Genomic DNA, 24978 nt, shown 5'->3' with positions numbered 1-24978 from the left:
AACAATAATAACATATAATGTAGTAATGATAATAATAGTAATAACGGTAATAAAATAATACTACTAATATAATAATAATAATAATAATAATAATAATTTTAATAATAATAATAATAATAGTAATAATAATACATAATAATAACAATAATATTAATACATAATAATAAGTATTTTCATAGTGATATTTTTTGTAAATTAGGAAGAGTAATAGGATATTTTATAAGTGATATTTTCATGGATGAATAAAAGTACGGGAAGTATTTTAGTCAATTGAGATTCAAAATATAAATAAATAAATAAATGGAATGACAGATACTAAGATCGATATATTTCAAGATTTAGAAGTAGTTTTAGATAGAGAGAAAATGCTTCAAATTTCGTGTTTTTAAGCATAGATGTTTTAGGTGCACATCTTTTTAAGATTGAGAAGAGGGTCTAAATGAGCATTATATATATAATTAATTTACTTGATTAGTCATTAGTTAATCAATTATGTTTATGATGCCTTAATCTTATGCGCTTGTCATGTAAGTTGTCTTTACCAATATGTAATTGGTTAGACCATGATATTTTATTATACCATAAGAGTAAAATACATATAAACACAAATAATTATTATATATTTAGACATATATATAATACACTCGATATACATATACTCAAATCTTGATATTGTCGCCATAATATTTGTATACAGTATCATTATATACAAGAAAAAATTTATATTATATATTTGATCTTATAATTTACTCTCGTCCCATAAGTATAATAACAAATAATAAAAAAGTTACAAACAAACTCACTCGTTATAATAGGTAATTAATTATTAATAATTGATCAATGCTTATCCATCATATTAGAGAACAAATTTTGGATTGGTCTCGCACTCTTTGTTTTTCTAATCAACTTAGCATAGAAAAGAGAAAAAAAAAAGAAAAAAAATTCTACGTGCATCCTTTAGTTACGAAAACCTTTCATTTTTGAAACTGGTGCCTAGTTATGGCTGGAACAAAATTTGAATTAACCTAGAATTAATCTATGGATTGAATGGTTGCAATAATCCCTTGAGTTCGAGTACTATGCAAACGTGTTGGTTTTTCGGAGGAAACAAGCAACGAGGAAAACAACGTCGTTGCCACATGAAACGTAGATGCTTAGATGTGGTCGAGATTGGTTTGTAATCTCTTTTGTGCAACAACTTGTCTCTCACACTATAGTGTTTATCATATGATCAGACCAAAAATGAAAAACTGTTTCTTGTCCTTTTTCATCTCCAGCGATAATTAAGGATGACTATGGAATTTTCCAACCCCTGTCAAATTGGTTGTTGGCCTTGTCATTTTCATCTTCAATGCATGCATCTTGTTGGAACATCCATTGCTCCCAAACTACCTCTTCTAGCATGGAACACGGGTTGTCTTAATCTTAACGTGCACAAATTTTATAAATACCCACTAAATTATGCATTCTATTTATGAAAATCAAGAAATGTGCAGAGTACTGACTTGCATGGTTGGGAAGTTTGGTTTCATGCATCAATTCTCATAATTCTTCATCCGTAAATATAACTATACCTAATTCATCTCCAAACTTCCCTAGAAGTACTGCTTTTAATTTTAAATATAATCTTTTTATTCTTTAATATTTTCCAAGTCAAATTATTCATTAGTCTCAATGTTATTTCTAAATCTCATTTGTCCTTCCAGTGAACTGTGTTATCTTCCCACTTACTTTATTTTGAATTCTTGGTCTTCGTATATTTAAGTCTTATTATCTTTCAACTGATTACACATCTCCTAATGGACACACATTTATGACTATATCCAATTGAGAAGAGCCTTTTTTTATTTATTTTAAATTTAATAAATTAAATTTAATCACCGAACCTGATTAATGAGGCGTATATTTTTAAGAATTATTTATTTCAAAATGTTTGTTTTTAATTTATGTATATACTCGTTTTAATTTGTAATAAAAAAAAAAAACCCTTCAAGAAAATTCTCCAAACACGACGTTACATTAAACTGATTACAAAAATAAAAAGACAATTTTCTAAAGTTCTTCGAAATATAATGTGAAACTTAAAAACGAAAAAGCGCGTGCCCCAAACAAGATAGAAGTGGAAATAGGTGTTGGAGTTACGAATTACGTGATTGCGTAGCGTGAGGTAGCGGGCCATGCAAGATAATTGGATATTGTAACTTAACAATCCCAGGCGCAGCGCGTGAGAGCTTGACTCCACGCGCTCCCTCCATTCCTTTCACGTGCTTGCATTATCCTCATTCCTTAACTTCGATTCCAACGCGTCCGGCACCAGTCAAACCCCCTACAATTACCGATCTGCCCTTGTCGTGTTTGCTCCGTCTATGTTTCACTCTTTTCTTTATCTATACACAATAACAACCCCATCACCAATTTTTACACCTCACATTCCAATTTTACCCATTATAGTTTATAGTTCAACCAGGTTCTTTGTTATCAACAATTGCAATGTGTGCTTCCATTTTTGGAATCACCAAGACATTATCTTATGTAAATGTAAATCATAAATACTATAACATAAAGTATATGGTATATTATTATTATTATTATTACGTAACGTTTAAATAACTCTCAGTTTATTATTATTTTATTAAATGAGACCCTCATCGGTTGTTTTCTTCTTTAATGTGAAAACGGACAAGGCTAACCCACATCAAGGAGAGACTGGTGGCAGAGTAGTGTTTTTTATGGAATGAAATAATATGATAACAGTAATAATAATAATAAGAAGAAACAAAAACATTTATAACCATTTTTTAAAAGATTAATAAATTTTTTATATATGATTCAGTTTGATTTGAAATTTTAAAAAATATATATAGTTTAGAAGAGAGAGGGTAAGCAATGATATGCGAAAATTTCCCATTTTGTCCGTGGAAGAGGGAAAAAAGGAGGAGAGAAGGAAAAGTTATGAAAGGGAGGGAGAGAGAAACGACGACGCCGAATGAACAGTAGTGGTACAACAACTACTACTTTTTTTAAAAACCCCGTTTTCACACTTTCTCTCACTTACAAAACACTCACTGGTCCTTCTTCTCTGCTTTCTCTCTCTAAAACCCTCTTCTTTTTCTCTCTCCTTCCTCTCTTTCTCTCGCTGATTGCAGATCAGGCCGCGCAAACCGTTGCGGTTGTGGATTCGGTGGGGTTCAGAGCCGCTATGGCTTCGGCTTCTTCTTCGACCAAACTGTGCTTCAATTCTGACTGCAAAGAATTGAGGCCCGAAAGACCTAAGAAAGGGTGGAGGCTCCGTAGCGGAGAACTAGCCGAGCTCTGCGATCGATGCGGGTTAGTAATTTTACCGTTTCACTATTTTGTTGACTCACACAGTGTTCTATTTGAACTTTTTTACAAAACCAAAATTCCTATTTCTTGCTTCTTTTATATTAAAAAAATTAAAAACTTTTCATTTCTGTGTTTCTGTTTATTTTTTGAATTTGGATTTTGGAGCAAGGTACACGTGGCAGTAGTTAAAGAGATTGGGATTATTATTAGTTAGCTGAGGTTTCTAGGTTTAGGCATTCCTCCTGCAAATTTGGATAAAGTTTACTGCTTTATTATGTTGTTTTAAAAAAAAGACATTATTTTTTTGGAGGGTATTAGGTAATTAGGTTTGTGATGTGAATCAGTCTATTTTTTTTTAAACGGAAGAGATAGACTTACGACGATTTTGAAGTAAATGACAGACGTCTCTCTCTTTGTCTTTGGGGATTTGGTGGTATGGGTTCAACGCACCTCTTTGATTTCACTACTTCATAGAGTTATTGCTGTCGGAGATGTAATTGGTTCTTATCTAATTCTGTTGTGTTTCAAGTTTGGAACTAAGTTAGGCATAGCGACGGGATTGGTGCTTTTAAGGTTATGTAGTTATGAATTCCTAGCCGTTTCTTGTCGCTGTTTCATCCAGAACAGAAATTTTGTATGAGCTCCTGTGCTAAGTGTATTTGTTTAGTGTGGACATTGTTGACGTAGTTATTGATACTGGGATATGGCACATGCAACTGGTCTTCGTGCTAGCCTATAAGTGTACTACTGTACTTTGAAAAGTTTCTTAGTTCTGGTGTTTTTTCTTTCTATGTTGACCATATGCACTTGTTGAGGAGACGATAATGGAAACGTGGCTTGGTGACTTGGTCCATTGATAAGGAGACCGGTAGAGTCTCCGACGAGACAGTCGATCAAATGAGAGGTGGTCTGATTAAAGGGCTGGTGGAGGACCTAAGAAATCTAGAGAATAGAAACTTTTAAAATGTGCCTTGCTTTAAATTGTTTTACTTAAATTTGGTTTTTGGTAGAGCTCGATAGTGATGATTGCTCCGTGTGACCAATTGTACCTAGCAGGAACATTGTGGGTTGTTTGTAGTCAATGAAGGTCTATGCCAAGAAGTTGAAATCATTTAAAGTTGATACTTTGATACTCATACTTTTATCGATGAATGGTAATTATATTATTTAAAATGTTTAATGTTAGGTTTTATAGTTAGTCATTTAGAATTTGATTATTCTGGAGTTGTATGAATACTTTTTTCATTGAGAGTTTATACATTGGTAGTTTATTTACTCGTCATTGTCATTTTGAATTATATTAAATATACCAAAAGTATTTAAATTTATGTTATATTTTTCAAAGCACTATGCGATGTGCTATTTGCTGTAAGTTAAGTGCTATTACTTAATCTGCATTTTAGCATGGAGAAATTGTCTCTTCTAAAGAGAGGGAGAGAAGTTAAATAAACTATTACCTATTTGTGTTTTAGGCAACATTTATTTAAAAAAAAAAATAGTTCTCATTGTAGTAGGGATCGGGGATTACACTAAGTGAGAGATATTAGGATTGGTCTCATTGAACTAAAGTTTAATATTAGATGGATATTCCTTTTTTCTTCGATAGTTTTAGATCTCCTTACTAATGAATCACTTCTTTCTTTTCTGTTGCTTCAGTAGATGTTCAGTGATCGAGGTTATTCCTTGTTTTTTCAAGTGATGGTTTTTGAAGTCATTATTCTCTATATGAATATTTCTCTTTTCCATTTTTTGTGTACTTTTCGAATGCTTAGTTTGAGTTGAGCATTTTCTTCCCCTTCTATTAGGGTGGCTCCGACATATTGTTTTCCATATTCATTTAAAAAGCTGTTTTGTATCTGTTGTTAACGTGATTAACTTATTCTGTCTGAATGCTTATCTTCAATCAGATTCTGCACTGTTCATCCCAAATTATTTTTAGTTAATGTGATTCTCTAAATTATTTGTATTTTTATTACTGTGCTCGGTTTGTGCACAAACCACATAGGTGATGTGCATCCAATGTGTTATCTGGTTAAAAGAGGTTTTAATAGGTTATTGCTGCCATAAGAGGTTTTAATAGGTTCAATAGCGGAGGTTGACCTTTCTGATTGCATAAACATTTGTTTTCACTCTTTCTTTATGGTAGAAAGAGCGATCATATATAACTTAATTTGTCTTTTGTGCTCGATGGGAAATGACGTGTACAAGAATTTAGTTGGCTATATGTAAATAATCTTGCCTGTTACTTATCATATGTTTTGATATTGTCCTCGTGCATGATGCACATGTGCTATTCATTTTGTAAAATTTGGTTGTTCTGTGATACTTAGCTCTGCTTTTGAAGAAGGGAGGTTCTGTGAAATTTTCCACTCAAATGCTTCTGGTTGGAGGAGTTGTGAGACTTGTAGAAAGGTGAGCCAAGTCTTTTTTATGGTTGTTTGAATTGCTTTATAAATGTTACTGTTACTGTTACTATGTTCAATGCAAAGGATGTTACATAGGTTTCCAAAGCTGAGTTTGGATCATGTAATCTTAATTGATGATTACTGTTGCTTGAATGCTTTATGGTGTTCCTGTTACTATGTTTGAGGCAAAGGGTTTTACACTGATTCCCATGACCAAGTTTGAATTATGTAGTTTTAACTGATGATTAATCGTTCTTTGCAGAGAGTTCATTGTGGATGTATTGTTTCAAGTCATTCCTTCATGTTGCTGGATCCCGGAGGGATCGAATGTTATGCATGTGCCCGCAAAAATATTATTATGGTAAGTTTCTTTATTGAACGGACTTTAGTGTTTCCCTCTCCTGTTTGGGCTTGATTTTTAGTGCTTCGTATAACATGTATGAGTGTCCTGTGTGTTTTATTCATGCCCTCTTTGTTTTTGCGTTTATGGCAAAACGAACTATTGAAGTTGTCATTTCATTGTCAACGGACAAATAAGGTGAAGATTCTTGGTTGAAATATTATATGTTGTTTCAAAGTAAATCTGAGAAGGACCAGTTCATCAAGAAGTGTGTGACGAAATTGAAAGATATTGAGGCTGGAGTTCTTATTTTAATTTGGCATTTATAATCACATAAAAAAAGTCCATGGAATCAATTATAAGGAATGCCAGTTTTAGATAATTACTTCAATTTTCCTTTGCTGCTCTTCCTATTAAATTATGGCCAGACAAGCCTACTATATATTGTTGAGACATTTTTTGACACTTCTGTATTAGTTTGTCCTGTCTTTCCATTTCCTCTCTTTCTTTCCACATCTTTTTTGGGTTACCTCTCTTGGTTTTGTTTGTTTGTTTGTTTTTTTTTTTTTAATTTGGGATATCTAACTTTATGAATATGGAACCAGCAGTAAGGGTTTGCCTTTATTTTTCTACTCAGGGTTTACACATGTCCTCTCTTAGTTACTAATTTCCTCTTGTTACTACTACCTTATTCCTTTAAATCTTAAACTCCATGGTGAGCAATCGAGTTGAATTGATTGCTGAATCATGATGCTTAGACAATATCTTATTTTTATGTCCTGTTTGGATCATTGAATGAAACAGTTTTGCCATAGTGACTCTATTTTGTTATCTGTTTCTCAGCCTTCTAACCTGCCGTGGCCACAATCTTTTTCCCTTCAAAATCGTTTATCTGATAGACTTAGAGATCTATCTGCTAAAGGTTGGAATCAGTTGGCTGGATCAGGTCCTGTACCCTGGAAGCAAGCGCCCAGTCTGTTCAATTCTGCTTCTTCGACTGACCTGATACCAGATGTGCCTTCTTTAGCTGAATTATCCAATAGCTTTGACAAAATGTATTGCAATGAAAGGTTACCTGCCTCAGCCTTGGAAAAGAAAAGCGAGGATTATACTGGATTACCAGTTCATTGGAATGTTACAATTTGCCCACGGGAGATGAAGCTTATGAATGGTAATGCAAGCTTTGACATTCTCTGAACTTTCTTGCGTTTCTGTTATCTGGTTTAGAAGGTGGAATGATCTCTTAATAACTTGAAGTATGATGTATAACCTGATTCTTCATTATATTTCAGGAATGAGGAATGAGGACAAAGCAAGTTCATGTTTAAATATGTGTCAGCAGCCTTCTTCTCTGAAGGAAGAGTCATCGACTCAACCATTTGGTTTGCCGGTGCCTAATTCATGCCAAAATGAAAGAAATGGCCAGCTTGGGGTAACTGGAAGTCACCCTCAACAAACTCCACCACCTCCAGGAAAGCATTTTAATGGCACTATGCATTTAGCACCTGACTCATCAGGTGAGGCTCAGGTTCGCAATGGGCGACCGCGAGCAGATGCCCGAGGAAGAAACCAGTTGCTGCCACGGTACTGGCCCAGATGTACTGATCTTGAACTACAACAAATATCCATAGAGTATCCTTCAAATCACATAATTGTGCTGTTGGTTTTGATAATAACTATTTTAATGCTCTTTGATTTCCAATTATTTCTAATGCCATACTTGAAGCTACAATATCTTAACTCCATCACAGTTCAAATTCTGTAATTACTCCCTTGTTTCAGAAAACCTTGAGTGCAAGTGATGCTGGACGAATTGGGCGTTTAGTCCTACCCAAAAAGTGTGCTGAGGTTGGTCTTGAGATTCTTCAAGCTTCTCATGGGATAGTATTTTTGGTTTAAGTTCCATAGATGCTTTATGTTCGCTGTAAACTGAAGTTTTAGTTTAGAAGTTATGATAATTGACAATTGACCGTTTGTCCTTTGGGATACTTTAATACCATAATTTTATTGTTTCCTTTTGACTGTTAGTTGTAATAATATTATCTTTGCTTATGTTTCTCTGGAATGCATATAGTAAACTAGAAGCGTGAGCTGCATACTTGTGATCAAGAACAGTATGAATGAATAGTATGATTAAGTAGATGGAGCTGGAAGAAAGGTCACTGAATCACTGATAGTTATATCAATTCTGTCAAAAGGATTTTGTAGTCCTCAAAATGTCAGGGTAGGGGACTTCCGGTCATTTTGAGAATTCTAGATAAGTGTTTGGGATTTGAATGATGAAAAGGCTTCGGGTTTACCTTGTTTTTCCTTAGCTTCCTAGCTGCCCTTTTTAAATTTTATGAATATCAAGAATAGGCTTTTTCAGAAGCATGTTAAAAATCTGTATATTGTTAAATGTACTTATTATTCAAATGTCTCCATGATAAATAATATAATTTTATGCACTCTTTAAGTACTCGATGTTGGTCGATTATAGTTTCATTAACTGCAGAATAGTTAGTCGTCTGTATCATTTTGGATTTTACTGAAGGTGTGAAATTGCTTCTTTGTATTGGCCGTAGTAATTATTTCTTATTGGCATTGTCATCTATATGTTTTTTAATGAATATTCTATCAAGGGTTATATAACATTGTATTCTGTTCCATGAGACAGACCTACTTCCCACCAATTTCTCAGCCTGAAGGATTGCCGCTTAAAATCCTTGATGCAAAGGGAAAGGAATGGATATTTCAATTTCGCTTCTGGCCAAACAATAACAGCAGAATGTATGTTTTAGAGGGTGTCACTCCATGCATACAGTCCATGCAGTTACAGGCTGGTGACACTGGTAAGACATTGTCACAAAGGTGATTTGCGTATTGGAATATATATATATATATATAGATAGATAGATAGAATTTTCTTCTTGTTCATTTCCCTTTAAGTGAAACTTTAGTCTCATGAATTATATTTGCACGAACCTCTCCGTGCCCATTGTTAGGAATTATGGGTTAAGTGTTGAGAAAGAAAAATAAGAGAGACAAAGATGACAAATAATATCATGGAATAGATTATTGAAATGTACTAATAGTTAGGTCATGTACTACTAATCGGAATAGTTTTTTCTCTACCCGGGAAGGAGATGGATATCTTACTACCGGTACCTGTAGATGTCCGACCCACCAACTTTGATTTATTTAAGTGCGCTTTTATTGATATATTTGGCTTACTGAGAACTTAAGCCTTGATGTGATGTTGCCGTATTTGAATTTATATTTTAGAAGGAGAATTTTTTAAATAGTTTGAATTATTTTATTCTTTTAAAGAGTATTACAAATCTTGTGCATTGTTTATGGGAGAAAAAGAATGTAAATCTGCGGATCTTTAAACAGTATTTTTAGAAGAATTGAGAGAATAATTAAACTAAATTCATAGAGGTATGTGCCACGATTGGGAGTCTAAATCTTGCAAAAGAATTGTCAATTAATTTTTGTTTTATATTTTCTTTAAATTTTTGAAAATATTAATGGATATCTGTGAATATAAAAAAACCTGTGGATAAGTTTTAACAGTACCTCTTTGCTCATCCTGACCCACTGGCACCTTATGGCTAACTACCTAGTCAAGAATTTACTTTATTTAAGCTAGAAAAAAATAGTGATTTATATACTACATTTATAGAGCTATTTTTCATAAGCAGAAATTTGAAAATTTGATAAAAAGTAGTAGAAACGGTTATTTCCACAAAAAAGCTTGCATAATCTTGTAATTGAAAACATTTTCTTTCGAAAAAAGGGTACAAAAGCAGGCCCTACGTAAAGAAATAATCAAGAAAGAAGAAAGATATTTCAATACAATCTAAAGATGTTCTTAAATATCTCCAACATCCCGGCTTAAATATCTCTCACAACTGAACATGATGCTATTTTATTCAATTCAAAGGATTTTGGTTTTATTAAACTTTATTCTGTGTTTAATTTGCCTGGTAAAGCTGGCCATATTTCTTACGCTTGCATTCAGGACTTCTATATTATTATGCTTCAAGATCTTGCCTTGTGCAATCCGTATTGGATCCATCTGTCTTTAAATCTTATGTAGTTTTTTTTTTTTCTCGCATTTCTGATTGTTGTACCACCATCCAGTTGAGTTCTAGTTTTAGGGCTGACCTGAGTTGTTTTTCTCAGTAACATTTAGCCGTTTGGAGCCAGAGGGAAGGTTGGTTATGGGATTTAGAAAGGCTTCGAGTGCTGTGCCATCCGACCAGGTAATTGTTTTAACAGCCGCAATGTATAATTTTCTGAGGTGTAGTTATGTGTTTTAGTCTAAGTCATACAATTGATTGAAGCTTTGTCTACTAGATCTATCGTTAACTCTAATGCTTGTATGGATAATTATACATGCTACATTAGTTGGGAGACATGTACAAATTCTTCACTTTCCTTAGTTAAGATCTTTTGAATACAGTCCGAAGGTTCTATAACGCTGTACTCTATAATTGTACTTCAATTTTGTATATTGTCTGATTGCCGGCCTGAAGTCAGCATAGGTTACTATAGTCATGGATATTTTCTTATAAAGGACAATTTATTAATTGAACTAATAATGTTATTTTTTGTTTGCATATTTTGTATTTATATCAAATCCTCTATATTTACCTAGTTTGATGAAATTTTGAACTTGTATATTTACAATTTACATATGTAGTGTGCATATATTTCTTTTTGCAGGACAATGAAACTAATAAGTCTGGAAATGGATTTTCTGCACATGGTGAAGTTAGTATTAAACAACTAACTACGTTGTAATTGCCAAAGATTGCCATTTACATTATTCTCATGGTTGCATTTTTCACCATACATTTAGGTTGAATTGGCTGATCCCAATTCATGGTCTAAAGTTGACAAGTCAGGATACATAGCAAAAGAAGCACTGGGGAGCAAATCATTAATATCTAGAAAAAGAAAAAGTGGCATATTGGGCTCAAAAAGTAAACGTCTAAGAATTGAAAATGAGGATTTAATAGAGCTGAAGATTACGTGGCAAGAAGCTCAAGGTCTGCTCCGGCCCCCTCCTAGCCACATTCCGAGCATCGTTGTGATTGAAGGTTTTGAATTTGAGGAATACGAGGTACCATTATTCCCTCTTCATATCGGGAAGTGTTATGGATTGCTGATGTTTTTATACTTTTTGGGATGTAATGACTTAGATCCTCTCATTTGATGCTTTATACTTCAATAAAAAATGATAATACATTTTCATTTTCAAAATAGTCGCACAAACCAACAAAATGATAGTTCTGACTTGTCCATCTGCAGGCAATATAGTTTATCCATTGTGTAATCTTATTTGAAATATAGTCAATTCAATGTATATTATTGGATCTGGGAGTAGAAATACTGAAGTTCAATAGTCACTGGTTGAAAAGAAATGGAAAAGGGGAGACTAATGATTCTCAACTGTTCTTAGTTGGGGATTGCGTAAGCTAAACACATTTCAACTAAACACATCTCAGGCTTAAAAGCTGACGTCACAGTCTCTAGAGTAGTGCATCCAATGTTGGATTGGAATTTTAGTGTCTACCTTATGGTCATCTTTCTTGGTGCTTTATTTGATTGAAGGAGTTCTGGAAATTATTATGTATTGTGGAAACCTTCATGCTGAAAATAATTTTACAGGAAGCTCCAGTGCTTGGGAAGCCAACAATTTTTACCAGTGATAATGTGGGGTAAATCACTTATCCTTAATTAGATTTGGTCACCTTCTTTTATATATTTACATAGCAGTTGATATATCCTTTACATATATAGAGAGAGGGAGAGAGAGGATGGATTAAGTTACTCCAAGAGTACTCCTCATCCTCACATTTCATTTTATCTTGATATAATGCTCAAACATGAGGGGGATGATATGTATATATTTTATTGTTTTGCATGTCGTCATTAAGATCCAAAAAAACACTTTAATTTCGCATTTAGACTGGATGATATTTTTACTTTATTTAACCTCGTAATTAATTGCCAGCAATGATCTGTATTTGTCTCAGTGAAAAGATCCAGTGGGCTCAATGCGAAGATTGTCTCAAGTGGCGTAAATTACCAGCAAGTGCGCTTCTTCCATCAAAATGGACGTGTGCTGATAATTCATGGGATCCAGAAAGGTAACAAGAGTGATCCATTGTCTTAATTCTCATTGGCGTGTTTGGTCTCCTGTGTTATCATTTGCATTTTTTCTGAGCTGTAAATACGCAGAAGAAATTCATTAGCGTTCCTGAGTGAATAAGAATGCATGTCATATTTTAGCCGAGAGTGATCTGTGATCTTTTAAGAGGGTGTCTATCTGAACCTAAGAGACATCTGGCTAACATGTACATCCTTTCATGATATTTATTTCGATTTCAAGTGAAAATGCTATGACTAGCATCGTTCACATGGGGTACACCTCACTTTCTCTTTTCATCTTTGCACCCTGACTTTCTGAGATGCAAACGAAGGGAAATCAGAGGGAAAGTGAATTTTTTTTCATACAAATTTATTATATGTCACGTTAAAATCAACCCTGTCGATTATGGGGGTGATATAAATGAGTACGTGGTTATTTTATTTTTATTTTTCAATTTCAGAAATATGATAAGTGAGTAAAATAATAATAATATAAAGAATAAAAATCATATAAAATAATATTATAATAAAATACTTTCTTCTCATTTCTCTTTATTTATTCTAATGTAAACCACTTTCATTTCCGCTCATTTTTTTTTTCCTTTTTCATTCTCTCCCTTTCCATCATATCATCCAAACAAATTAGGTAGGTTATGTATTTATCTATTTTAATTTATTATACAACACCTAGCATCCTTTGCCTTAGGACATGGTTGGCTGGAGAGAGAAAATATAAGAAGTGAGAAAGAGGTTGAAACATTAACACTGCCATACCATGTATCGTGCCAAGATACAACGTTAATTTCCACCCTCTTCCCTCGACTTAGTTCACGTTCACTTGCACAAGTGCGTGATTAATTTATCAATCTAACAAGGGTGTCCCGCTAAATCATTTACCCAAACTTTATAAACCTCTATCACCATGTATCCAATATATCAGAGCACTATTTTTTATTTATTAAATTCTCTGTGCTGCTAGATCTTCTTGTTCAGCTGCACCAGAGCTGACAGCAGAGCAACTTGAGAATTTGCTACCTCCTTGTAATTCAGGTTTGAATTGTTTGATCGCTTCACTTGAGCAAATGTTTCAGATTCCCTGTCACGTATGATGTAATCTTTTGTAGAACGAACTTATACATTTAGAGTATGAAAACTATGTTGTTAAATGCATTTGTTTGGCAGCTGTTCCCAAGAAAATGAAAGCCGCCAAACAGGATCCTGATAATGCTGAAGCTTTGGAGGGACTCGACACCCTCGCAAATTTAGCTATCCTGGGAGAGGGTGAAGCACTCCCAGCATCCGCCCAGGCCACAACTAAGCACCCGCGCCATAGACCTGGCTGTTCTTGCATCGTTTGCATTCAACCTCCCAGTGGAAAGGGCCCCAAGCATAAGCAGACATGTACGTGTAATGTATGCTTAACAGTGAAGCGACGTTTCCGTACCCTTATGTTACGACGCGAGAAGAAACAAACAGAAAAAGAAGCAGAGACAACTCGTAAAAAGCAACAGCAACAACATTCTCAACCACTACCTTCGTCTGAAATTTTGCATGACGAAGATTCATTACCCTGTAGTAACACAGGTGACAGTAGCCCGAACCAGAACAAAGAGGGTAATGATGGTTCTGATGATGATCCTAACAGAATAAAATCATCTGCTTCACCATTCAAAGGCCAAATTGACCTCAATATCCAGCCAGAGCGAGAAGAAGAATTGTCCCCTGGTTCAGATTCTGGTGGCATGATGAAGTTGCTCCATGATGCTACTGAGAGGTATCTGAAGCAGCAGACTGTGAACTCGGGTACTGGAGATTCTGCTGGCAGTCAGTCACAGCTGGTAGGAGATGCAATGAGGGAAGATAAACTTAGCAATGGTGTTACCCATGGCAGTAGTAGTCATAGTACTGATAAGGAACATGCTCAATCTTTGTCTATGAATGTGTGAAAATCATATTGGCTCCGGCCATATTGATAAGTTCTTGCAAAGCTATATTGAAGTGGGGAAAGATTTTGCTGTACATTTTATCCACTTCGGCTTCTTGCTTTTTCATGTTTGTACATAAAGAGGGGTAGGAAAAAAATGGTGAGAAACCAATATATTTCAGGTAATATAAGTGGGCATCTTAGTGGTTTGTGTAGGAAATGGAAAACTATGAAATGCAGCTGAATTGGGGTAGTGGGTTGAAGCTGTTTAGTTTCTTTCGAGAGCTCACCGTGCCACCTGATTTCAACAACGTTGGAAATGTAACTATGCCTAATTTGTTCTCCCAATTTATTCTCCCAATTTATTCTTAGCCTGTAACATGTTTATGCTTTCTAGTATCTGTGCGCTGTTTCTCATGATTCGAATTTGGGACCATTATTTTACTAGTTTTCAGCAAGCAACCATTTCAATTCGCTGGAGATTTTTTATCTCTCAATTTAGTACTTTGCTTTAGATTTCATATTTTAATTAAAATATATTTACACTTTTCAAAACATGATAGCAATTTAGGTTGTAGTTCTTAACTATGAAGCTAACATTGTCTGAATATGATTAAATTTTAGACTACAATGTCTGAATATGATTAGTCTGCAGTTAAAAAGTCTTCTCCAGACGATCTGTTTGATTTATAATTATTTTTTTCTAATAGTAGATGATCAACATACAATTATTATGAATTAGATGTTATAATTATTTACATCATTGGCTTGGCGATGCCATCGAGGAAGAAGTTGAATATGCTTAGACAACAATTTAAATAGTTCTCTCAGTTCTTTAACGTCAGATTAAAGTAATATTTTATGTAAAAAGAAAAATATTGATGCAAGTCCCCCTTTGACAGAGAAATATGATGTTGTTGTTGCAAAGTCTAACAGTGCTAGTTCTCTACGTCTTATATATTGTTTACTATTTTCAAGTTTAGAGAAAAATTTAAATTTGAACTAAAAAATAGTCCACAAAACAAAATACCAAAATGGGTGAGTTGAAGGGAGAAAATAAAATATTATCAGAAAAAACCGCATTGCCACTTGTTAATATACAAGTGTAATTAACCTTTGGTATATTTCCTTTCTATGATTAGCATCAGGTTAATTTGGTTGGTCCTGGTTTCACATTAACCATGCACCCCTAATACCTTCATCCCGAGTAGAAAAAAGGACCTTGTGTTCCAAACACTTTTGCTGAGGACAATCGGTTCCCTTTGTCCTTTGTCACCTTCGGTTTCCTCCCTGTTCGTAAAACTGATCATAATCCATAGGAGGATTCTCAAAGGGACAAAGAAAAGGGAACAAACACCAATCACCGTGTTAGATCTTTTTGTTACTTGATTTTCCAACAACATTAGAAATCAATTAACAAAAAGAAAATAAAAAAATAAATAAATAGAAAACAAGAGTTGTTGGTAGTCATTGTTGTTCTTCAAAATGAATGACCTATTTTCAAGCTCCTTTAAAAAATACAGTGACATGAACAATGAGTCTCAAATGTATGACGTGGAGGCTGGAAAGGAAAATGTGAACCTGGATAAGTTCTTTGATGAGGTGGAGAATGTGAAGGAAGACATGAGATCAGTGGAGAAGTTGTATAGAAAATTGCAAGAGTCCAATGAAGAGAGCAAGATCGTTCATAACGCTAAAACCATGAAAGATCTTCGAGCAAAAATGGATCAAGATGTTCAACAGGTTCTCAAACGCGTCAAAATGATAAAGGGCAAGCTTGAAGCTTTGGAACGTTCAAATGCAGCCAATAGAAACCTCCCAGGATGTGGTCCGGGTTCCTCAACAGATCGAACAAGAACCTCAGTGGTCAGTGGCTTAGGGAAGAAACTGAAGGACATGATGGACGATTTTCAAGGACTGAGAGCAAGAATGCAAAACGAGTACAAGGAAACCGTGGAACGTAGGTACTTCACCATAACAGGAGAGAAGGCCGATGAAGATACCATTGAGAACTTGATATCAAGCGGTGAAAGTGAAAGTTTTCTTCAAAGGGCAATTCAAGAACAGGGTAGAGGTCAGATAATGGACACCATATCAGAGATTCAAGAGAGACATGATTCTGTTAAGGAGATAGAGAAGAACTTGATGGAGTTGCATCAGGTGTTTTTGGACATGGCAGCTCTTGTAGAGTCTCAAGGTCAGCAACTAAACAACATTGAGAGTCATGTCGCACATGCAAGTTCTTTTGTGAGAAGAGGCACAGAACAACTTCATGAAGCCAGAGAGTATCAAAAGAGCTCCAGAGAATGGACTTGTTACGCCATTCTTCTTGGCATTGTTCTTGTCATTGTGCTCTTGTTTCCTCTCTTGACATCACTTTTGCCTCACTTGTTATATTGAACATTATCGTCTCAGTTTTACCAACCAAACCTTCGATTTTGCATTATTCTGGCTATTTTAGATTCCCATAGAGTTGTAATAGCAGGATAATCACAACAATGTACTAGAAAGTTCACTCATTTTTTGAATGATTCCAATTTTGTCTCCTTTCTCAGACCCTCTATTATTATAGCACTTTTGATACCTCCACCCAGCTACAAAAAGGACTTTCTCACTTTGAGTTTCATTTTGATGATCATTCACACAAAAACATATGTACTGATTGCATTTGTACTCATCAACAAGGAAAAAACATATGTTATACTTAACATTTGATCATGTTATGTAATATAAATGTTGATAAAAAACATGTAATTAGTAGTTGGTGGAATTTGATCAAAAATTTCGTAAAATTTTAAATTAGATTAATTAAAAAACTTTAAAAATGTAATTTTATTTTGCACATAATATATGGAATAAATTATAATTAAAAAAATTGAATTTCATATCTGTCAAGGTTGATTCTATAAGATGTGATTACTGAATATGAAGAAATTTCAATTTTTCATCTACTCTCCTCACTTGAATAATCTGAGCATATTTCAGTTCATGTTATTTACAAGTAAAATATTTATAAGTATGTTTTAAATCGTATAACTTAAAATATACTTTTTAAATTTGGAATAATATATTCTTAATTGTGTAAAATAACTTTCAAATTGTGTATTCTTAATCCAGAATATATTATCGAATTATGTAATTTAAAATATCTTTTCAGATTCAAAATATATTTTAAATTAATTTATTTATTTTTTAAATTATTTAATGCATAACATATTTAGATTTCAAATTACATTATATACAACAAATTCCAGAATCAAATAATTTAGAATGTTTTTTATCCATATAAAACTTAAGCTTTTTTTCACTGAGAATACAAAGAGGAATTATGAGTCGAATTTAAATTCTCAATTGAATTTTTTATATTGTTCCTATGCTACAGAGAGAATATAAGTTTATTCAGAAAGTTCAACGAAAGGTCCAATATGGACTTTTGACTAAGTAAAGAGAATGTCGGAGACAAAAAAATAAGTATGGAAGCTTAAATGCATTGTCAAGATTGGGTTTTTTATGAGTTGGGCCTGGATTCGTGTAGGTTGAAACCCGGCCCAAAGATAGTAACCGGTAAAAATTGAAACAAGTTCGAAGCTTGGTAAATTTCATTAAGAGTGTGTTTACTTTAGGAGATGATATGGGGAAAGTGACTGGATGGATTTGAGGGTAAATTTTTTTGTTGTTTATTTGAGTGAATTTGGAGGTGAGTGAGAGTGAATTTGAAAGTAAAGTTTGTAAGAATTAATGTAGAATTTGACTGAAATGACTGATAAAAAAAATGGTTTAATAATAGAAATTGAAAATTACCAAAATATCCTTAACAGTAAAAATAATATAAAATGATAATTATTAATATTATATAATTGTAAAATTTATTATAAAAAGAAAAAAAAAATTAAAAATTCTATTATTATTATTATTATTATTATTATTTTATTTCAATATGAATGAAATGATTCATACTATGAAGGTAATAAAGTATATAATTTTATTACTATTATTTTATTTTAATATTTATGGTTATTTATATGCTATTATCACTTGGAATGCATTACCTATTTTCTTATAATAGATTTCAGAACCTTTTTGATTGATTGAATTTTCACGCTATCTATCAATTGTCAATGCATTTTCTTTTAGGTATAAATGATTTTTCACTATATTACCCTTAAATCTTATCTCATTAGCATAGATGAGAAAAATCGTAAATCTCTCAAATCATCTCTTCCAAAATCATCAAAGTGAACACGCAAATAATCACAAATCCGTCTGCTCCAATCTTCGTCTACAGTTCCATCCGCTGAAGTGAACAGACCTAAAATCAAGTGCTTGCAGACATAATATTTGATACATACACATTAACTTTTATAATTAATATGAAATAAGTGAGCTTTTGATGAACCTATTTACATAAAAAAAAAATTGAAAACATCTTGTTAAGTGCTTTATTTTTAATAAATTTATTGATATTTTTGTAGATAATATGATATGGTTGAGGAAACATAAAACAGCATGATGGCATTAGTGTCATGCTTAATGTTTGGTGGTACAAAATGATGGCAACAAAATCATGTGGGTTAAGGTGAAGCGGTGAACATGAATCACACAGGCCCAACAGGGGTGACACGTGGAGAACTGGTATTGGCTAATTTCTGACAAATATTCTCCGTCTTCCCATGCTTTTACTATGTTACTTTCACTGTTCCAAGCTTTCTCTCTTTGTTCCTGCTCTGTTTTTAATCTTTTTTAATGGGAAACAGAAAAATGATTATATGTTTATTTAAATTAAACAAAAAAAATGAATTAAATTAATTGATATTTTATCGTTCAACTTAATTGGTCTTCATAATTTTTATTATAAAGTTGTTGAGTATTTCGTTTTAAACATTTTTTATGAAAATATTAGGTAATGAAACACTTTGTAAAACCAATTATTGTAATTTTAATTTTATTTAATTAGTTTTAAATGTGTAATAAATAATTTAGTTTATTATTGATTTTCAAATGGAGATCCCACCAACATAAACTGTTTAGAAAAGAAAGAATTGAAAAATTAAAATAATTTCACTATTTTTAATCTGTTTTCGATTTTTTTTTTTATTAGTCACAACAATAACACAATACATAGATTAATTGAAAGCATGAATGATTGAATCCCATTCTTATAGAGTAACACTGTTAGCTACCTAGCATTCCTGCCTTCACTTCACCTCAGTTTGACATTGATTCAGTGGGCCCATAAGTCAACTCAGGCCTGAACCAATCGGAGCCGTCAACTGATCCACGTGGCACACGATGTGAGCGATCGACGGCCAGGCTGGTTTGCCATGCACTGCATTCTTTTACTTTCGGCTATTTTGTGTCCCTACCAACACAACAGCCACTGTGCCTGTCTCTGCAACGCTCTCAAACAACGCAATAAAAGTGAGAGTGAGAGACATAAACTAAGGACCATTCTCTTTTTTTCTCCCTTTTCCTCAAACAAAGTAAAGAAAGTCATTAACCATTATGGTTTCTCGTACCAACGTCATTTTTCTCTCTCTTTATTTTAAATAGCCGCACTTCGAGACAGACAATGGGATACACCATCTATCACTAGTTCCAAAGTAAGTTTTTTCAAGGTCATTATAGAAGATTAGTTGAGGGAGAGAAGGAAGAGCAACTCATTCACTGAGTTGTTCATCAAGAACACCGTCTTCCTCGTATATTCTCATGCTTTCTTTGAACTTTGGACTCTCAGTCGTATCGTAGCTTCTTCTTCTTGTCATCCAAGTTCCATCACTTTCATTACTACCTTATTATTTTGGTGGGTCTATATTAAGGTATTTATTTACTTTCACGGTATTGCATGTTTCATTTGTTCTTGGTTCAGGCTAGTCTTTTTTTTTTGTCTGGCATTCGTTTCTCATTATATTAGTATCACGGGATTATGTTTCTTTCTGATTTTGGGGTCATGTGAAGAGACTATGATTTGCTTCAAAAAAAAAAAACAAGAAAACGGTTATTGTTTTTATTTCCCTGTTTGCCCTTGTGAGTACAAGAAAAAAGAAAATCCAAGTGATACACAAGATCTGGAGGACTGTGAGATTGACAAAACTCATCCTTATTACCATCATTTAGTGGAATGTTATTCCTATGGAAGTTTTGTTAATGATTAATTTCCATCCAAAAATCGAACTAACTTACTGACCATAAAGATGTTTCCTCTTATCTCTACCTCTCAAATGCACAAATCCAAAGTGAGTTTAGATTCTTTCACACTGTTATCCCAGTCAAAGGAGGTTTAATTTCTGACTTGAGTGTGTCTGGATATGACTTTTTACCCAAAACTACGAACAGCAGGGCATAACTGCATAAGCTTAGCTTCATTGTCTTCTGATTCAAGAAGCCCTGTAAGCAATTTTGGTATCAATATATTGTTCTGTTTCATGACAAATTGAGGTCCTCCTTTGATTAATGTCGGGAAGCTATTGTTAGCGATTCTGAAAGCTTTTGGTTACTGTGGATTAACCTAGTAACCTTGATTAGTTTGTTGTCTGTAACATTTTGGTCAATAAAGTATATTACTTTTTCGAGTTTTGTCCAACAAGATTGTATAAAAGTTTTGACAACTAAGAAAGAGCATGCGCATTATTATCATGATAGCAAGTATTGCCGCATCATGACAATGTCCCAATTACCATCAAGATGTTTTCTTTCCATTTATTCTAATAGAAGGCAAATTATGTTATATGTATATATGACCAAAGCAAGCACACTCGCACGTTATGGAGGAGAGACCAGAAACAGAACTGATATCTATACCGGCGACACCGAGGGTGTCAACGCCGGAGATACTGACACCGTCGGGGCAGAGGTCACCAAGAGCGGCTTCAAAGGAAGGAAAATCATGGACCCCAACCTCGTTCATATCACCAAGGTTTCTGAGTCCAATAGGTACACCAATGAAGAGAGTGCTGGTAAACATGAAGGGTTACTTGGAGGAGGTGGGACACCTTACCAAGCTCAACCCTCAAGATGCTTGGCTTCCAATCACAGAGTCTCGCAATGGAAATGCTCACTATGCAGCATTCCACAACCTCAACGCTGGTGTTGGATTCCAGGCCCTCGTTTTGCCCGTTGCTTTTGCTTATCTTGGCTGGTATCTATCTATCTATCTATCTCTTTTTAGCTGTTCACCCCGTTGCATTATATTCTGCATCTGTTCAACTGCAGTGACTTATCAACATTTCTGTTGTGATACATCATGTATATTTCAAACAACTTTGACTGGCTTATAGAGCGTTTAATTTTAGTCAAATTAGTTTGATGCTGTTTTGTAAGATGACAACACGCCTTTGCAACTAAAATTTATGTTTATTTATTTCCAATATGAAGGAATATCCTATGCTTGTGCATGCGAATTCTCTTTTGTTTTCTTTCCCCTTTATTTCTAGGGAGAATCTTTACTTTCATTTTCTAGAAAAAAGAAAATTTTGTCTCTTTGTCATGGTCCTATCTAGATATGAAAGTAAGATCATTTTGAATTGTTGTGGGGCATGCCTTTTGCAAATATCAAAGTTCATCATAGATTTCATTGGTGGAATAGAAAGAATTTCAAAGAGGGTGGGCCGGAATCATGATGCTTGCCCATTTGGCCCTTTATTTTTGCTTTTCCCAAAGTTCAATTAAATCACCCTTGTATAGGGAACAGTTCTAATTTTGTCCACATTGTCTATCTTTTGGTGATAGAGGGGTCCCTGATGCTGGTCAATTGATTCGTGAATGTATCTTTTTATAATAATTTCCATTTACTATTACTGTTCTGAAAACACTTTCCCTGTCCTTTGACCATGTTTCCATTTATAGACATCTAATACTAATAGTATATAATACGGATTTTGTCCAATTGAATTTATTAGAATGTTTGTACAGAATAATAGCGTGTGGTAATATTTCAGCCTTCTTGAATATGCTTTATCCAAATATTTTGCAGGAGTTGGGGAATTCTTTCCTTAACCATAGCCTATTGTTGGCAACTTTACACGTTGTGGATTTTGGTTCAGCTTCACGAAGCAGTTCCAGGTAAAAGATACAACAGATATGTGGAGCTAGCACAAGCAGCATTTGGTAAGTTTGCTTTGCCTTTGATTACTTTTTTCTAGGCAGTTGCTGTAACACAGTTAAAAGAAGCTACCTAATTAACAATGTAGAACTGCTTCGTAACGTAGTTAATCCTGCGTTTTCTTTTGCCTCGTTGAACTTGTTACTTCAACTAGATTCAAAATTTAGATGCATAATTTGAAAAGGATATAAGATTCTATTCCTATGTATATACTGTATTGTTTAGTATGTACGTTGTTTTGCAGGGGAAAGACTAGGAGTCTGGCTTGCTCTGTTCCCGACAGTTTATTTGTCAGCAGGAACTGCAACAGCTTTGATTCTTATCGGAGGGGAGACGATGAAACTGTTCTTCCAAATAGTTTGCGGACCAACTTGTACCTCAAATCCTTTAACCACAGTGGAGTGGTACTTGGTTTTCACTTCTCTATCAATTGTCCTGTCTCAGCTTCCAAACCTGAATTCAATTGCAGGACTTTCACTCATAGGGGCAGTCACAGCTATAACTTACTCCACCATGGTCTGGATCCTCTCTGTAAGCCAACAAAGGCCTCCTTCAATCTCCTACGAACCCCTATCATTGTCACAACCTTCTGCTTCTGTATTTCTAGCCATGAATGCACTTGGAATTATAGCCTTTTCTTTCAGAGGCCACAATTTGGCCCTAGAAATTCAGTCCACAATGCCTTCAACTTTTAAGCACCCGGCTCGTGTGCCAATGTGGAAAGGAGCCAAGGTTGCTTATTTCTTCATTGCAATGTGCCTCTTCCCAATTGCTATTGGTGGCTTTTGGGCCTATGGAAACCAAGTAAGTAAAATGAAAACTAGAATCATAGTGGTAAAGAATATGACTGGTTTTGGTATTAATTAAGTTAATATGAAACGTCTCTGCAAAACTATTTTTCACAAAGATATGTAATAGGATTTGGTGAATGATGTTGATTGATTCCATTATTTTATTGCAGATGCCTCCTGGAGGGATTCTGACTGCTTTGTATGCATTTCACAGTCATGACATCTCAAGAGGAATCCTTGCCTTGACTTTCCTTCTTGTTGTGTTTAACTGCTTGAGCAGTTTCCAGATATACTCAATGCCTGCTTTTGATAGTTTTGAAGCTGGTTACACGAGTAGGACAAACCGTCCCTGCTCCATATGGGTGAGATCAGGTTTTAGAGTGTTCTTTGGATTTGTCTCCTTCTTCATAGGAGTGGCGCTTCCCTTCCTCTCAAGTCTTGCTGGTTTGTTAGGAGGACTCACTCTCCCAGTCACTTTTGCATATCCTTGCTTCATGTGGGTTCTCATCAAACAGCCTCCAAAATATAGCTTCAATTGGTACTTCAACTGGATTCTGGGCTGGCTGGGGGTTTGTTTTAGCTTGGCGTTTTCCATTGGAGGTATTTGGAGCATGGTGAATGATGGACTCAAACTAAAATTCTTTAAACCCAGTTGATTTTTCACTCATAAGTCAAGCAAATTACATAAATGCTGTTCTTCAGTCGTTTCCCGATAGTCTAATATTCAGTACACTGTGGAAGATTTTGGTTGTATTTGTGAAAAATAGTGGTAAGTGGAAAGCTATTAACCAAGTGAATGATCCTTGTATGCGCAAGTTTATAGAATATTTCATATCTCCCTCTTGATGTGTTTCTGTCATAGCTTATTTATATTGAGAAATATTTAATGGTTTGCTCTTATTCGATTTTTGTACAGACTTCCAGAACAACCCCTTTCAAGTTGAACGTTCTCGTAACACGCGTAGCTTCAAAAAAGTTAATTTATCAGTAGATATTTGTCTCCCTTCTTTTCCAAGTTCTTGTTTTATTTGAGTTTTTTCACCAAACATCAATCACTTGAATGTTTAATAAAAAAGACTTAGTTTTAAACACGATGATTTATAATAATTAATGAGTTAAATATTTTTTTAATAATCAAATTCATTATGTAATTTAATCTGGATCCAAATATAGAAACTAAATACTCATATCTAAAATCAAACGATAAAATTTCGGCATTAAGAATAGACATTTGAATGACTAACCTAAAATATGGATGAAATACCTATGCATATTATTAGTTAGTTATTTGTACTTCAAAGTTCAAATGTAATTAACATTTGTTTTAGCCATAGTGTTAATTATGGATAAACTTCTTCGATAAGAGTTTGAAAATAAGGTATTAACAACATTTTATTGAAGATTTAATGATACGATGTATATTTCTACATATAGAAACATATGTGAATTAGAGAATTATTATTGATTTCAGATATAGTTCGTAAGTGTTGGAGTTTAGTATAAAGAGAGAGAGAAAATAAAATAACATATTAAATTAAAATCTATGATCCATAGAAAAAATGTTATATATGATAATAAATATATTAATCAATCAAATAAAAAATAAATAAATAATTATTTATATATAATATTTCTAAAAAGAATCTATAATTTTTTTTTAAGGTTTTGAATTAAAAATAATATTAAATCTTTATACAGATTCATTCATAACGTATTAATATCAAATTTTATCAAAGCATCTCCTTGGAACTTCTATTATATTCTTAATTAGTTAAACCATTACATTCTTTTATATTTTTATGAAGTCTTATTTTTATATACTAAAAGAATTAAAAAAAAATATTTTTAAATTTTATGTAATTATCTATTCGACATACTAATTCGTTGCTGGCAATGGACCTAACTAAATGAATATTTTTAAAATTAAATATTAAATAAGTCAAGAACTAATAATT

The 24978-nt window shown here is 33.7% G+C and overlaps 3 protein-coding genes across 6 annotated transcripts; all 3 read left to right on the top strand.

Annotated features, from left to right (window-relative positions):
• The first annotated feature begins 2890 nt into the window (after positions 1-2890).
• On the top strand, positions 2891-14505 carry LOC124827212 (B3 domain-containing protein Os07g0563300-like). 3 transcript variants are annotated; one of them, XM_047300219.2, is made up of 15 exons: positions 2891-2999; positions 3147-3327; positions 5655-5736; positions 5992-6090; positions 6913-7240; positions 7362-7701; positions 7821-7917; positions 8726-8900; positions 10237-10316; positions 10780-10827; positions 10916-11179; positions 11728-11777; positions 12096-12209; positions 13190-13260; positions 13393-14505. In XM_047300219.2, the coding sequence occupies exons 1-15, from the start codon at positions 2987-2989 to the stop codon at positions 14154-14156; spliced, it is 2706 nt and encodes a 901-aa protein (XP_047156175.1). In that variant the 5' UTR covers positions 2891-2986; the 3' UTR covers positions 14157-14505. The 3 variants fall into 3 exon arrangements, with proteins under 3 accessions (XP_047156175.1, XP_087971514.1, XP_087971515.1); XM_088115388.1 differs by having other exon boundaries at positions 2972-3327; XM_088115389.1 differs by lacking the exons at positions 2891-2999; positions 3147-3327 and adding an exon at positions 3567-4478.
• A 685-nt stretch (positions 14506-15190) lies between these two features.
• LOC124827213 (syntaxin-125-like) lies at positions 15191-16668 on the top strand. The gene has a single exon (XM_047300221.2). The coding sequence runs from the start codon at positions 15620-15622 to the stop codon at positions 16532-16534; it is 915 nt and encodes a 304-aa protein (XP_047156177.1). The 5' UTR covers positions 15191-15619; the 3' UTR covers positions 16535-16668.
• A 2955-nt stretch (positions 16669-19623) lies between these two features.
• Positions 19624-23923, top strand: LOC124827214 (Transmembrane amino acid transporter family protein). Of its 2 annotated transcripts, none has more exons than XM_047300223.2 (5): positions 19624-19934; positions 20878-21269; positions 22104-22237; positions 22477-23036; positions 23194-23923. In XM_047300223.2, the coding sequence occupies exons 2-5, from the start codon at positions 20896-20898 to the stop codon at positions 23677-23679; spliced, it is 1554 nt and encodes a 517-aa protein (XP_047156179.1). In that variant the 5' UTR covers positions 19624-19934; positions 20878-20895; the 3' UTR covers positions 23680-23923. The 2 variants fall into 2 exon arrangements, with proteins under 2 accessions (XP_047156179.1, XP_047156178.1); XM_047300222.2 differs by having other exon boundaries at positions 19625-19950.
• Positions 23924-24978: the final 1055 nt, after the last annotated feature.

Source organism: Vigna umbellata, chromosome 5, assembly GCF_029865625.1.
Source record: "Vigna umbellata cultivar VRB3 chromosome 5, Vumbellata_1.0, whole genome shotgun sequence".
NCBI lineage: Eukaryota > Viridiplantae > Streptophyta > Magnoliopsida > Fabales > Fabaceae > Vigna > Vigna umbellata.
Note: the sequence above shows the minus strand (reverse complement) of the source record. Positions and strands in the feature narration are given on the sequence as shown.

Excerpts from the sequence above, each read along its gene's own strand:
- LOC124827212 (XM_088115388.1), top strand. The coding sequence starts at position 2,987 with ATGAACAGTAGTGGTACAACAACTACTACTTTTTTTAAAAACCCCGTT. Across the intron at positions 3,328-5,654 it reads GAGCTCTGCGATCGATGCGG|CTCTGCTTTTGAAGAAGGGA; the intron begins GTTAGTAATTTT and ends TGTGATACTTAG. Across the intron at positions 7,702-7,820 it reads CTACAACAAATATCCATAGA|TTCAAATTCTGTAATTACTC; the intron begins GTATCCTTCAAA and ends ACTCCATCACAG.
- LOC124827213 (XM_047300221.2), top strand. The coding sequence starts at position 15,620 with ATGAATGACCTATTTTCAAGCTCCTTTAAAAAATACAGTGACATGAAC.
- LOC124827214 (XM_047300223.2), top strand. The coding sequence starts at position 20,896 with ATGGAGGAGAGACCAGAAACAGAACTGATATCTATACCGGCGACACCG. Across the intron at positions 21,270-22,103 it reads GCTTTTGCTTATCTTGGCTG|GAGTTGGGGAATTCTTTCCT; the intron begins GTATCTATCTAT and ends AATATTTTGCAG. Across the intron at positions 23,037-23,193 it reads TTTGGGCCTATGGAAACCAA|ATGCCTCCTGGAGGGATTCT; the intron begins GTAAGTAAAATG and ends ATTTTATTGCAG.